The 16,235-nt window shown below is 35.5% G+C and overlaps 1 protein-coding gene across 1 annotated transcript; it reads left to right on the top strand.

Moving 5' to 3' along the window:
• The first annotated feature begins 11,541 nt into the window (after positions 1–11,541).
• Positions 11,542–15,936, top strand: LOC121244115 (wall-associated receptor kinase 2-like). Its single transcript, XM_041142162.1, has 3 exons — positions 11,542–12,692; positions 13,844–13,999; positions 14,261–15,936. Exons 1-3 carry the CDS (start codon positions 11,813–11,815, stop codon positions 15,442–15,444), a joined length of 2,220 nt encoding a protein of 739 aa, XP_040998096.1. The 5' UTR covers positions 11,542–11,812; the 3' UTR covers positions 15,445–15,936.
• Positions 15,937–16,235: the final 299 nt, after the last annotated feature.

Here is a 16,235-nt window from a genome sequence, read left to right as displayed (position 1 = left end):
TCAGTTACCACCGTAGATGTAGCGACTTTCACCGCCGGAACTAATTCCCTTAGACCTGTTGGATTATTTTTCAACGGCCGTTTGCATCGAGCTTGTCTACGATCTTAATCTTGTATTTAACATCAAACTATCATTGCTGGATCATCTCATGGAGCAATCCAAATCTTAGTTGAGAATAAGAGTTATTCTATTATCAAGTTGATGCGTAGAACATACTATTCACATCACTTAAATGAAAAGATTTGATTTTTAAAATTTAAATTTTAAAATTTATTTTCCTAATCAAATAATTATATCATGTAAGTATTTTTGTAAGTGTGATCTACACACCGATTTTATAATAGATTTTTCTGAGAATAACAAAGATGTTTTGTATATGCCTTTTTCTTATATATTCTCTCTTCAATTAGATTATATCATATATTAATTCATTTTAATTTAGAACATTAGAGGGTGATGGGGCAGATTCGTCGATGGCAATTTTCATAGATTGTTTTTTTTAAAACTTTATAAGAAATAAAAATGGTTGGGACAATATTATGTTAGTAGAGGGCAAATTTTCAACAGACCGAAGGTAATGATGGTATGCGAATGACTTTCTAGCCAACCCATGAGTGCCTAGTAATATTTTCCTCAACACTTTTCGACTTTCACCTAGCTAACAGAAAATGGGAAGTTTTACCAAATATATTTTCGACAAAAAATGCTTTGTTTTAGTTTTTTGTTTTAATTTAATGCCAACAACGTCCTAATTGAGTTCAAAAGGGTTGCTCAAATTTAATTGAAACTAAGAATTATAGACAGAAATTATAAAAAATAAAAAAATCTCAAAGCGAGACTATTTTGAACAAATTAGTTATTCCTGTAATTAAGAGCATTGATAATGGACTAGCCAAATGTCAATGTAAGTCTAAACTTTAGCTAGATGTGAGAAAAAGCTTCCACATTGGACTAGCCAATGGTCCAAAGCTTAAGACATGACGAATAGTAAATCTTAAGTCTTCTCCTAACATGACTAGCTACTATTCACAATGGAAAGTAATATTTAATTATTTTATCACTTCCCTCTCTCTTTGAATGGTAAAAAATGCATGGCATGCACATTATTTCTACTGATTGATAGAGTAGACACATTATTTCTACAAAGCATGAAAATCTAAGAAATATATAAATTGTATTTACAAAAAATAAAAAAATAAAAAATAAAAAATATTATATTATATTACCAAATTTAACTTTATAATGGCTAGTCTAATGTGGACTCACCTAATCAAAAATTGATATTATAGTCAAAAATTAAGATTCTAGCTAAACTTTAGACTTGACAATAGATAGACCATTGCCAATGCTCTAAAAAATGTCAATATAGCTAGTCTATAAATTTGCTAAATGTCCTTTGATTTTTTTAGTATTTAATTTTTACACGTTCGAAGGATAAATGACATTTTCCAAGGATACATAGTTTTTAAAACTAGATTATATATATATATATATATATATATATATATATATAACGCATGTAATTCTTGCATATTCAAGAATTTCTTAATACTATATTGGATAACTTTCTTTTAATCCTATATCAAAGATACTTTGTTATCTTCTTATTTTATATAGGAAAATTATTTATACAATCTTATTGAATGCAAGTATCGTGCACTTCATCTGAGAAAAATAGAAAAAATTTAGGATCCGTACGAAAAAATTAATTTTTTCACGATATACTCTATTTTGAAAGTACGCAATATTTATACAATTTAAAATTGTAGGTAACATTAATATTTGTAAATAATTCTTTTGTTTTCTCAATTTGTTTCATGTTTTGTGGTTGCAAAGAAACTAAGGGTTTGTTTGTTTTCACATATAATTCCATCTCATTTCATCTAATTATTATAACTTTTTCAAATTTTAAAAAAAAATACAATAAACAGCTCAACCTTTTCAAATTTTAAAACGAAAATAATATTAGAAAATAATATTCTAATAATATTTTATTTAACTTTCAACTTTTATCTTATCTTATCTGTATAACCAAATTAGCCTAATTCCTTACACTCATTCCGATGACTAGGGATGTGATGCAGGACAGGGACTCGGGCAATAACGTGGCAGCTAAAGGCTCTAACTCCTGAGTAACCAATTACCCAAAGACATGGCGGGACTCTCATGCATCTCATGCATTGCGCCTAAAGTCACTACGTCAAAGATCTTTCCTATTTCGGATTGCTATGATTTCCATTGATTTATGCTAGTTTATTTTGTTTCATTTTGCAAGTTATTTTCTTACAAAATGTCCACTTTCCTTTCAAGAATTTTATATAGTCGGCTATCAATGTAATGGGATGATCATTAAGACATTTCGAAAATAAGAAAGTTACGAATATCAATTTTTTCAGCAACCCTCATCTGTTCTAGAAGACACAGTTCTTCCATTTACTTTGTTCGCAAGCCTTTTACTTTATTTCCCTTATTTTTCACATCTTCCGCTACGCCAAAATTTGCATCAGAGCAAGGCTTTACCTAGCTTGATGGCGAGAGACAATACTCGTGAGGAGGAACGCGGCATGCAAGCTGTTTGGGTAGCCGTTAATGCTCAAGATCAGAGGAACCAACAGCGTTTCGAAGGAATTGAGCATATGCTGCAAGAGATCCAGATAGCCATCACAGGCGTTCGTGTTGGTAAAAATGAAAATAGAGATGGGGAAGACCCAAACCATCCAAGAGGAGATCGCAATTCTGCTCATCGACAGAGGAACCAAGCACTAAATGACTCCTCTAGTGATGAGGAAGTTGAGGGGTTCGCTCGTGGGAACCATGAGGCCAGGAGGGCTCCGGACAACAACAAAAATTTCAGAATCAAGATTGATTTGCCTTGTTTCAACGGGCACCTTCACGTTGAGAGTTTTCTCAACTGGATGCTCAAGGTAGAAAATTTCTTTGATTATATGCAGATCCCCAAAGCGCAACAAGTGAAGTTAGTCGCCTATAAAGTATGTGGTGGTGCTTCAGCTTGGTGGGAACAGATGCAAAACAACATGAGATGACAAGGCAAGCAACCAATGAGAGTTTGGCCCAAAATGAAGCGATTGATGGGGGCTAGATTTCTTCCACCTGACTACGAGCAAATTCTATACCAGCAATACCAAAACTGCTAGCAAGGGGCGCAGATCGTGAGTAATTATACGGAAGAATTTTATCGATTGAATACTCATAACAATCTATCCGAAACTAAAGGACAATAAATTGCAAGATACACGAGGGGTTTGCACGTGGCCATACAAGACAAGGTAACACTACACACCACATGGTCTCTATTAGAGGTAGTAAATCTTGCTATGAAGATTGAGATGCAGCTGGCCAGGCCACCACCGAGGATACAAAATCCACCACCTCAAGCGAGGCCTGTGGCACAACCATCGCAACCCAACGATACACACCCACCACCATTCAGCAAGTTCCAAAGTGGGGAGAGTAGCACTCAACACGCCAAAGCTGCAGTTAACAAAGAAGGGGAGGAGCAACAACCCCTACACACGACCTATGACCAGAAAATGTTTTTGGTGCAATCAACCTGGACATCGATCTAATGAATATCCCACACGCCGTTCAGTTCATGTGATCGAAGAAGGAGATGAAGAACCAAGGGATGGAGAAAGTAGCAATGATGATGTTGTCAAAGAGTTTGTTGAAGGCAAAGAAGGAGACCCGATAAAATGTGTCATCCAAAGGATCTTGTTGTCACCAAAGATAGAAGAGAAAAACCAACGACACTCTATCTTTAAGACACGTTGCACTATCAAAAACAAGTGTGCAATGTAATTATAGATAGTGGGAGTTGCGAAAATATAGTGTCCAAGGCTTTTGTGAAGGCACTTGAATTGAAGACTGACAAACATCCACGCCCATATAAGATTAGCTGGATCCGAAAGGGGACTGAAACCAGTGTTAGCAGTGTTTGTCATGTCTTACTTTCCATCGGGAAGCACTACCAAGATGAGTTCGTGTGCGATGTTGTGGACATGGATGCCTGCCACATCTTACTGGGGCGACCATGGCAGTTTGACGTGAACGCCACCTACAGGGGACGTGATAACGTGTATTCCTTTTGGTGGAGGGATAGAAAAATTGTATTGATGTCTACTGGGGATAAGGTTTCTAACTCACAACAGGCTGAAGACAAGGATGCCCTTCTCACCCTCATTGAAGCTCGGTTCTTAGAGGAAGCCAAAGAGATTGGAGAAATATGGACCTTAGTAGTAAAGGGGAAAGAGCCTGATGAAGACCTTGCAATCCCCCCACAAGTCCAATATATCTTGACAGAATTTACAGACATCATGCCCCAAGAATTGCCTAATGGACTTCTGCCTATGCGAGACGTCCAACACCATATTGATTTAATTCCTGGAGCTAGCTTATCGAACCTACCACAACCAAATGAGCCCAGCTGAACATGTGATTTTACAAGGCCAAGTGGAGACACTTCTTCACAAAGGATTAATTAGAGAAAGCATGAGCCTGTGCACGGTACCTGCATTAATCACACCAAAGAAATATGGAAGTTGGCGGATGTGCGTAGACAATCGCACCATCAACAAGATAATGGTAAAATATCGCTTCCCCATCCCTCGACTAACTAATTTGTTAGACATGCTTGCAGGGTTTAAATTTTTTTCAAAGATTGATTTGCGGAGCGGCTACCCCCAAATAAGAATTTGGCCAAGCGATGAATGGAATACAGCTTTCAAAACCAAAGAAGGCCTATATGAGTGGCTAGTAATGTCATTTGGTTTCTCTAATGTGCCAAGCACTTTCAAGCACCTCATGCACCAAGTCCTCAAGCCCTTCATTGGAAAATTTGTAGTGGTCTATTTTGACGATATTCTCATTTACAACCACAATGAGAATGATCATTTGAGCCATCTCAAAGAGGTTTTATCCGCCCTCTCCCAGCATAAGTTGTTCACCAACATGAAGAAGTGCCACTTTTTGAGTAACAGGTTGTTGTTTCTACAATTTGTGGTGAGTGTCAAAGGGACACACATGGATGGAGAGAAAGTTCGTGCAATCCGTGAATGGCCAACCCCGACCACCGTCACCCAAGTCTGCAACTTCCACGGCTTGGCTACTTTCTACTGCAGGTTCATATGGAATTTTAGTTCCTTGGCAGCCCCAATTACAAAGTGCATGAAGAAGGGACGATTTTCTTGGGGACAAGAACAAGAGGGAAGTTTCAACATTATCAAAGAAAAATTTTCAACAGCTCCTGTGTTAGCCCTCTCCAGTTTGACAAGCTCTTTGAAGTTGAGTGTAATGCATCCATTGTTGGCATAGGCGCTGTCCTGGTCCAAGAGGGCTGTCCACTGAAGTTTTTCAGTGAAAAACTAAATGAAGCGAGGCGCAAATGGACCACATATGAACTGGAGTGCTATGTAGTCATAAGGGCTTTGAAGCACTGGGAACACTATCTCATTCAACGTGAGTTCATACTTTACAGCGATCATCATGCTCTAAAGTTCATAAATACCCAGACTAGTTTGAACCAAATGCATGCAAGATGGATTGGTTCTATGCAGAAATTCGCAATGGTGCTCAAGCATAAGTCGGGGCAACAGAACCAAGTAGCCAACGCTCTCAGTCGACGTGCATCTGCGCTCCTCATTATGAGAACTGAGATCATTGGTTTTGAACAGGTCAAAGATTTATATGCTGACGATGAGGATTTTGCTGAAATCTGGCAGCAGTGCACTTCGGGAAAGCCCAAGCCAGATTTTCATGTGCAAGAGGGATATATCTTTTGGGGGGAATTAGCTTTGCATCCCTCTCACATCACTACGAGAACATGTCCTACGCGAGCTGCATGAGGGTGGACTAGGAGGACATGTAGGCCGAGACAAGACCATTTCCTTAGTGGCAGAGAGGTATTTTTGGCCCCAGCTACGAAGGGATGAGGGAAAGTTCGTTCAATGATGTCCTATTTGCCAAGTGAAGAAAGACCAAGCTCAAAATACAGGGCTATACACACCCTTACCAGTCCCTCAAAACATTTGGGAGGACTTGAGCATGGATTTTGTACTTGGGTTGCCGCGAACTCAACGAGGAGTTGATTCCGTCTTTGTGGTAGTGGATCGATTTTCCAAGATGTCACACTTTATTCCTTGTCGAAAGACCTCAAATGCCTCTAGCATTGCACACCTGTTCTTCGAATAAGTTGTTCACCTACACGGCGTTCCGAAAGCCATCATCTCCGACAGAGACACCAAGTTCCTTAGCCATTTTTGGATCACATTGTGGAGAAATTCGAGACTTCACTCAAATATAGCAGCACTTGTCACCCACAAACTAATGGCCAAACTGAGGTGACCAACAGGACGCTTGGTAACATGTTGCGCTACGTGTCTGGGGACAAACCAAAGCAGTGGGACGTGAGCCTTCCTCAAGTGGAATTCACTTTCAACAGCATGAAGAACAGGCTAATAGGAAAGAGCCCATTTGAAGTAGTCTATACGACTCCCCCACGATATGCTCTTGATCTGGTTTCCCTCCCAAAAACTCTTGGAATCAGTGTTGCAGCTGAGAATATGGCAGGAAAATTCCGGGGGTCCAAATTGAGGTGCGCAACAATTTAGAGAAGGTTAACATGAATTACAAGAGAACAACGAATAAGCATAGGCAAGCCAAAGTATTTCAAGAATGAGACTTAGTGATGATCCACTTGCGCAGGAACCGTTTTCCAGTAGGCACCTATGGCAAACTTCAAGATTAGACATACGGTCCTTATTGCATCTTGAAAAAGATTAACGATAATGTGTATATTGTTGAGCTTCCAGAAGATATGTCAATCTCACATACCTTCAACATGGGTGATTTATTTGAGTATCATCCTCCAGATGAGCAACTCAATGAAGACCCAAACTTAGAGACGAGTTTCTTTCTAAGTGGCGGGGAACTGATGCAGGACAGTGACACGGGCAATAACGTGGCAACTGAAGGCTCAAACTCCTAATTAACCAATTACCAGAAGACATGGTGGGACTCTCATGCATATCATGGATTGCGCCTAAAGTCACGACGTCAAAGATTTTTCCTATTTCAGATTGCTATGATTTCCATTGGTTTATGCTAGTTTATTTTGTTTCCTTTTGCAAGTTATTTCCTTACAGAATGTCTACTTTCCTTTCAAGAATTTTATATAGTCGACTGTCAATGTAATGGGATGATCATTAAGACATTTCAAAAATAAGAAAGTTACGAATATCATTTTTTTCAGCACTCTCGTTTGTTTTGGAAGACATTGTTCTTCCATTTACTTTTTTTGCAAGCCTTTTACTCTGTTTCTCTTATTTTCACGTCTTCCGCTACGCCAAGATGCTTGGGGAATGAGATGAGATGAGAAATCTGTGAATTGTAATAAAATGATTTATGAATAATAGTAAAACAGTTTTGCTAATTTGTACCTGTATGCGCACCCTATTGATATCTGTGAGTATATTATTAAAAAAAAAAAAGACACTGGGAAGAAGTTCATTCGATCTTCATCCCTTGAGCTTCATCCAAAAATGAAGAAAACACAACAAATACTTCCTCTCTCTCTCAGAAACGAAACGAACATTTAACTCACCACCACATTTTCCTTTGTGAGGCATAACAAATTTGGACTGAAAACTCATTAATGTTGTCAGATTCAAAAGCAACTTACAGTCCCATTACATCACACACACACATATGTAATATAAAGGAAACTCAATGCAGAAGAACTTATTTTTTTTAGGTCATTTTGCTTTTCTGGGTAGTATTTTTCTTTATAGATTTGCTTTGCCTTCTTTGCAAGGTTTTCGTCCCATCTGTTTGGGGTTATTGCCAGTGGTTACCGTTGTGGATGGGATAGATTTGCCTTGGGTTTCCATGAGCATGGTAAGCACAGTGAGGATGAATCTTTGGGGCTGATTTATGATAAGCTACCAGTGTAGGAATTTGGCGGTGGTACCTATCGGCCACCGACACCTAAGATCTAGAAGCGAAATCATAAGATGACGAAGATGACGACGGTGATCTAGATAAAGATGAAGCTGACGACGACGAAGGAAGAGGAGAAATTATTTTTTGGGGGGATTTGGCAAAGAAATGAAAGCTCTGATCTTCAGAGACGAAGGTGGCTATGCTGCTCGACCGTATTCCTCGACGAGGTTAGCGAGATCCTCATCGGACGTGATTAATGCCAGAGCATCAAGTTCCTCTGAAGGCAATCCACGACGAAGGAGGAGGGAATCACCGTCTACCAATAGTAGCAATCTTTAGATGCTCGCGATTTTGAGAGGGTCACCAAGATTCAGAGGGATGCGACAAGATTCAAAGGGCTTAGGGTTCTATAATGGAAGGTAAAATAGAGGCTCTTTGCATGGGAAGGAGGCTAGAGGCTGGAGACCATATGGTGTTTACATGAAACACACCATTTCATGAGGCATTAGTAGTGTGGAACCCGATTGTGGCATTTCGCCATGAAACACTTTGTTTTATTAAGACACTATGGACGGCGTGCACAGGGCCTCCCCATTGTGGCATTTTTCAATTTAGATTCAAAAAATTGAATTATTTTTTATTTGAAAGTTTAGAAAAGTTAAAATGTAGAAAAAGTTGTAATGATTAATTTAAAAATATTTATATTTTAGTGATATTTAAAATAAATGAGATCAAATAAAATGAAATAGGATAAGATGAAAATTACTTCTATACATCTCGTGAATTCTTAAATTATTGCAGGGCAAGGAAATAGAGAATGAGTAATTCTACATATCAGTCATTGTAGACACTTCACACGCACATCTCACATCTCGTACAAAACAACCTATCATTTCTCTCTCTCCTCAAATTCTCTCAGATCTCATCCGAACCCTCACTCTCTCTTCAAATTTTTCTTCTCTCTTTATTAGATCCCCTTTCTCTCATCAAGCTCCATCCATTATTTCAGTCTCTCTGGTCACGTCGGACTCCTCTCTCTCGTCAAGCTCTCTCTCCTAAACTTTGTCTCATCTCCTTGGATCTTTCTCTCATTTTATCAAGTTCTTTCTTATTTTGTTAATAAGAAGAAGAGATAAAGAAAGAAAAAAAATCCACCTAAGATGTAGGGCGTAGGAAGATAATAATTGTTGAGAAGAATATTTCATGTGAAACACGTCTTTGCTTTTTCTAAAGTTTATTTCCAAACATCACGTGAATCCTTAAATCATTGATTTCGTCCCTTCTACTTTTGCCTCGGAATGTGAAATCTCTTTCGTCGGACTCTAGCCTTCATGTTTTCACGGGCCCCGTTTCTTCAGTGTTATGGTACTGTTTTGTTATTGTTGTTATTCTTTTATTATTATATATCAGTTAAGTGTAAACGAATTGTATCTAGTAGGCATAGGTATTCCTCTTCCTATTTGTTTTGAAAAAATTTAGGTAGCTTTTTACTATTTATACAATCTTTACATACTATTTTTTTTAATTCTTTTTATTAAATATTTAATATATAAATAATGAATAAAAGAATTAAATTAATTTTAAAAAAATAAACTCAAAATTTAAAAATTTAAAAAAATGTACGTGCGAAGATTCAAAGGTCATATACCATTACTCATCTTCTTCCGTCTGCTGTAGCTGTTGTTCGATCCTATCTCGTTCGTACAGGCAAAGGTATAAGAGATAAGAGAAATGATATTTATAATTGTGAGTGTGTAAGTGTCTTATAATCATTTTAAAAAAATAAATAAATATGAGACCCATGTAAAAATAAATTATTTTTTTAATAATAAACTTCACTCTTTTTCAAAACGATTGCACGTCGCTTGCGTATTTCACAATTTTATATAGCATTACTCTTTTTTTAATGACTAAGTAAAAAAAATAGAAAAAAAATTTAAATAACAATAAACGATAATTTTGAAAAGGCTAAATAACATTTTCTTTTAATAAGTAATACATAAAATATTTAACTAAATGAGTAAAATGTAAAGTTAAATTTAAGATTTATTATGATATTATATAAAATTATTATTTGTTTTAAAAATCTAAATTAATAAAAAAAAATTAATTATTATATTTATTAACGTACTACTATATTTTAAAAAGTTTCTTTACCAATCCACCAATTTATTTTTAGATCGATAGGGAGATGAAATGATTTATAAATAATAATGAAATAATTTGTGAATAGTATTGAAATGATTTGAATGATGATATTTTATGGAATTTTGAAAAGATAGAGAAAAAGTTGAATAAAAATATTATAAAATTAAAATATTATTATAATATAATTTCTTAATATTATTTTTGTTTTAAAATTTGAAAAAATTTGAATTATTTTTTATGTTTTGTTTGGAAGTTTAAGAAATTTGTAATAATTAGATAAAAAAAAATTAAAAATTAAAAATTAAAATGTATTTATATTTATGATCTTTGAATATTAAGTTGAGATAAATGAAGGTTTTTCAATTTCCAAACTTAAAGAGATTCCTCTTTTTCTGATAAGTACTAGGCCATGAAAGCTAGGCAATGAGTAATTAATACCTTTTTAAGGATTAGAAAAAAAAAAAAAAAAAAATTATCACCTTTTAAGATATCTAGTATCTACAGAATGGGCAATGCCACACTCACTCACATATAACTCTCACCGAACGTTCTAACAAAAAAAAAAAAAAAAACTCTCACCCAACGGCCATTCATTCATAGTATCTTATGAATGGCCGTTTAAAAGTGTGAGAAAAAAGTAATGTCGTAGCTTTGGAGTACTTGTAGGGTAGCTCCGTAATGTCGCAGCTGCGACTGTCAGCGAGAAGGACACTGATTATTTTATTTTATTTTTTCTAATCAAGGACATCAATTATTTAGTTGGATAAGCATCCGCAAGGACATCAATTATTTAGTTGGATAAGCATCCGTTTGGATAATGAGTTAACGAGATAAATTAAAATTACATAAATTATTATTAAAATATTATTTTTTAATATTATTATTATTTTAAAAATTAAATTAATTATTATATTTTATGTAAGAATTGATGAAAGTAATAACGATGAAATGAGATGAGTTGAAAGACCCACTTAATCCAAATTGAGTCTGAGAGTCTATCTCAATTTATCTCGTTTTATTTCATCGTTACATTAGGCTGGTCAAGTGATTAGTTTCAATTCACAACAGTTAATCACAAGCTGCGATGTAGGAGATGCAACAAATTACAACATTGACTTATATACGAGCGATTATTAATACTACTCATCATCACATATCACACACTTTATATATTTTAAAATTATTTTTTTTATTCTTATTAAACTAATTGAGTTGTTATATTTATTATTTATATACTATATATTTTTTATAAAAAAAATAAAAAAATAAAATAAAATAAGTGTGGATGGTGAGAAAATGTGGGATCCTATTTTTCTTTTTTTTTTTTCTTGGAATTTTCTCTTGTCACTTGCTCACGCCTCATAGATCTCGTATAAAGAAAGCATAATCCACAAAGCGAGAACAGGTGAAATAAAACTCTATGGTAGAAAGGCTGAAATCTTTGTAAAAAGAAATGATATTGAGCCCACCAACTTTTGCGACCTTGGAAATTGATTGCTGCCTGCTATTATATATTGAGAAGTAAAACTAAAGATTTCCAATGCCTCGAAAGTCAGGAAATTATGGCTCTACATGGATTTCCTAAGTTCCTTCCAAATGCATGCCCATTAAAATTTCAGCATCTATCTATATGGAGCGATGCTTCTACGAATAAAATAGACGAAACCTTTCCTCCTCGCAAAAAGAGGGGGGTACGTGTTTCCCAAGGATGATGCTCTTGCAAGTGATCAACATGATATGGATCGTTGGTGTCATATTAATATTAGAAATGGCAGCCTCTGCAACAATTCTAGCAGCAGTAGCAGCTCCATTAACAAAGCTTAATTGCAGTGACCGGTGTGGAGATGTTAAAATTCCATTTCCATTTGGCACTTCTGAAAGGTGTTATCTCGATCATAATTACTTCGTCAACTGCACATACGATTCTTCCAGCAAAACCCCCCAGCTAATGTATGGAGATTTCGTTGTTCAGAACATTTCCCTCGAAGGTCAATTTGAGTTAATCTTTAGGTACCCTGTCTATGAATGTTTCAACGAGTTGGGTACCCTTGCGAATCGTAGTCGTTTCCTTGTAAATTTCTCCAGTTCATTTTCTTACACCCACAACGTGTTCGTGGCCATTGGTTGTGACACTATTGCTTACCTTAATGGTACCAAGAACAATGGAAACTTCTCCACGGGATGCCTCTCTGTTTGTGAAAACACTAACGATGTGGTCAATGGGTCTTGTTCTGGAATTGGGTGTTGCCAGGGAGAGATTCCAAAAGGATTGACGGAATCTAGTTTAGCAGTACAGAGCTTTTCTAAGCACAAAGGAGTATGGAAGTCCAATCCTTGTAGCTATGCTTTCATTGTTAAAAGAGATGCGTTCCATTTCTCTCCCGAATATCTTATTTCAAACGTGTCCAATATGACATTTCCTGTGATCGTTGATTGGGGGATTAGATATGAAAAGTGTGATTTTGCTAGCCAAAAGTCGAACTTCCTATGCGGAAAGAACAGCACATGTAATGATTCCTGGTATGGATACCGTTGCAGATGCAATCTCGGTTATGGTGGAAACCCATACCTCCCTAATGGTTGCCAAGGTATGTATAGTTCGGAGTAGAGAATGTTTTAGCTACAAAGAGATTTTAAGAATGTAAATTTATAAAATGACGTGGTTTGATGTGATATGTTAGATTGTAAATTTACATACTACTTTTATTGTAAAGTAGACCTAACGTATCCTATGAATATATGTGAGTTTGTTGGTTTACTTTTGTGAGAACTCTAATTGTAGTTATAGCACTTCTTTTCAGATTAAGATTCTCTCAAATCATTGTCTGAATTTGAGGGCTTAAAATGAAAGAGAGATAAATACATAGTAGATTCTACAACATATATTTCCCTTTAATAATGATTGAAAAATTTATACGGCAATAATAAATGTAGGATCCACTTTATATATATTTATCTATCTTTTACTCACTTAAGGTCGTCAAGTTTGAGCAACAACTTGAAGAAATATTTTTCAGTATAATTAAAATCTCATCTACACATTAGATTGTAAGAAAATCTGGTTGGGGCACAGGAAAGGGCAAAATGATCTTCACAAGTTCTTGCCTGAATTTGATAGCCTCAATTGAGAGAGAGTGTGTGAAACATGAAGTGAATATTATAATATATATTTATATATATATATATATATATATATATATTATGAAATCTAAGAATTTTCTAATACAATTTGTAGAAATAACATTTATTTTGGGATAAGTAAGAAATAACAACTTATTTTGATCGTCTAAGATTTATGACCGATCGAACTCTATGGTCTTGGGTTTGAGAGAGAGGCGTATGAAATGAAATCCACAATATTTATAACTTCTCGATCGAGTGAATTGCTCTTTCAAACAATATTAAATATTAAATGCTTAATAAATATTATGAAACCAATTTCGTATGTTTATTTTAAAGGAAAAATATATTTATTATCATTTTATCATCTCATGATGTGTCATTAAATTGTAGGTTTACAAATAAAATAAAATAAATAGTCTTTAATCATTTAATATCACAACATGAAATGATGAATAACATTACTTGACAAAATATATTCTACGTGAATTTCAAATATTGCATTAATTCGTGTCATTTTCTCCTAGCAATCACATTTATTTATTTATTTTCAACTGAACTGCTTAATTTAAGTTCCTTAAAATTAAACTCGTGCTTGATATGATAAATTTTTCCACAGATATTGACGAGTGCGCACTCGGGAATAATTGCACACATCCGAAACGCTGTAAAAACACATACGGGAGTTATAAATGTTCTTGCCCCAAAGGGAAACGAGGGGACGGAAGAAAGGATGGAACCGGTTGTTTTGTGAATGGCCCACTGATTGGTGTTGGTAAGTACATTTCCTGTATGTACGTATATGTTTGTGTGTGTATATATATATATATATACATACAATATATTCTTTTTAAAACTCTTTTAAAATTTCATTTTAAATGAAAGATTTTTTTTCAAAAATTATGATACCCTATTATCATTTTACAACTCATTTTATAAAAGTGCTATCCATTTAAAACAGAGATAAAAGAAGTGTAAAAAGAGTTATATATCTATCATTACTCTTTTTTTTTTTTTCATAACTATGTGTATATAGGTATCGGCACAACCATCTTAGTGCTACTAGTTGGAAGCGCTGGGGTATATTGGGTAATACAAATAAGAAAAATCAGTAAGCTCAGACAGTTATGCTTCAAAATTAATTGTGGCCCAATGTTACTTGAACAACTCTCTAATCACCAAGGATCGATGAAACCAGTTAGAATCTTCAGTGAAGGAGAACTTGAGAAGGCTACTAATAATTATGACGAGAGTAGAAAGCTTGGCCAAGGAGGCGATGGAACAGTTTATCGAGGAGTATTAACAGATAATAAAGTGGTTGCTATTAAAAAGTCCAAAACTGGTGATAAAAACCAGATTAAACACTTCATAAATGAAATGATTGAGCTTACTAAAATAAACCACAAGAATGTGGTTAAACTATTGGGTTGTTGTTTGGAAACAGAAGTGCCCTTGCTAGTTTATGAATTCATCGGAGATTGGACACTTTTTGACCATATCCATGATAAAGACAAGTCATCTTTACTCTCATGGGAAAAGCGTTTGAAGATAGCAACAGAAGCTGCAGGAGCCCTTGCATACCTACATTTTGAAACTTCCATACCAATCATACACGGAGATGTGAAATCTGCAAATATACTTTTAGACGAGAATCATACAACAAAAGTTGCTGACTTTGGAGCTTCAAGACTAGTTCCTCTTGATCACACGCGATTAGAGCAAGGAACATTTGGGTACTTGGACCCTGAATACTTACGCAGTGGCCAATTAACAGAAAAAAGTGATGTCTATAGCTTTGGTGTTGTTTTGGCAGAGTTACTAACAGGTGAGGAGGTAATTTCTTTGGAAAGGGTAGAAAAAGATAAAAATCTAGCAACATACTTTGTTTCTGCTATAGAAGATGATCGCCTACTAGAAATTATCGAGTGCCACATTAAAAATGAAGGCGATGTTGAAGAGCTAAACGAAGTTTCGTATATTGCAAAAAGGTGCTTAAGCATAAATGGAAAGAAAAGGCCTACCATGAAGGATGTGGCAAAGGAGCTAGAGGGATTGAGAAGTAAGAAAAAGCTTTCAAATGAGATGGTTGATCTCTTGAGAGAAGAAACCAAGAGCTATTTGAATCCTGATGCTGGCATTGCCAATTCTTCGACCAGTACCACCATTGATAGCATTATGCAATTTCTACCCACCTGTTGCTCCATGATTCCTCTGTTCTGAAGACAACCTCTTTCTCTGCTCAGCGTCACAGCTCTTCCATCGCTACCCACCACCATGCAGTACGACTTCCTCCAAATCTTTTTCTGTTCCTTAGTCCACCCCTTGTAGTGCTTCCTTGCTCTCCGATCCCAGAATTATCTCTCACGGCCTCTTAGCCTCCATCATCCTCCAATCCTTTGACTTTCATTCTCCCTTTTTTCTCTCACACTTTCTTTACCATCTTTTTCTTCTCACTCACCTTTTATAGACCCTCATGAGAGGCTACGTAAGTGTCCAATTTGGTCTCCGCTTTTGTGAGAGCTTGTTCTTTTGTATGTTCAAGATCAAGTATTTAATTTTTATGCCTTTTGTGTGTAAAAAGACTTGTAGTATCTTAATGTTTGAGTGCTTGTAATAAAGCTGTGTTTCTTTTTCACTTTTTATGCCTTTGTGTGTAAAAAGACTTGTAGTATCTTAATGTTTGAGTGATTGTAATAAAGTTGTGTTTCTTTTTCACTCCCACTTTATAATTTGCCTGCCTATTTATGGGTTTCCCAAATATCATGGAACAGTAGTCCCTCCTAGATATCACATATAATACATACTTTTGTAACTATGCATCAAAATCAAAAGGGCCAATTACGACACATCATGCTAGCATTGCATCTTAATTAATTATCAAGGATGCACTCAGGCAGGCCATCCTTGGAAAGTTTTTAGACATTCAGACTTGCCTCATCTTAAAGCACCCTAGGCCAAATAACTGTGTAAACCAACTCAAACTAGTTTTTTGTATCCCCCTGCCATAGGCT

The sequence above is a fragment of the Juglans microcarpa x Juglans regia genome, chromosome 8S (assembly GCF_004785595.1).
Source record: "Juglans microcarpa x Juglans regia isolate MS1-56 chromosome 8S, Jm3101_v1.0, whole genome shotgun sequence".
NCBI lineage: Eukaryota > Viridiplantae > Streptophyta > Magnoliopsida > Fagales > Juglandaceae > Juglans > Juglans microcarpa x Juglans regia.
This window is presented reverse-complemented; position numbering and strand designations above follow the sequence as displayed.

Bases quoted from the DNA above. Each gene is read 5' to 3' on its own strand.
- LOC121244115 (XM_041142162.1), top strand. From the start codon at position 11,813: ATGATGCTCTTGCAAGTGATCAACATGATATGGATCGTTGGTGTCATA. The intron at 12,693-13,843 runs GTATGTATAGTT...ATTTTTCCACAG, and splicing joins CCTCCCTAATGGTTGCCAAG to ATATTGACGAGTGCGCACTC. The intron at 14,000-14,260 runs GTAAGTACATTT...ATGTGTATATAG, and splicing joins TGGCCCACTGATTGGTGTTG to GTATCGGCACAACCATCTTA.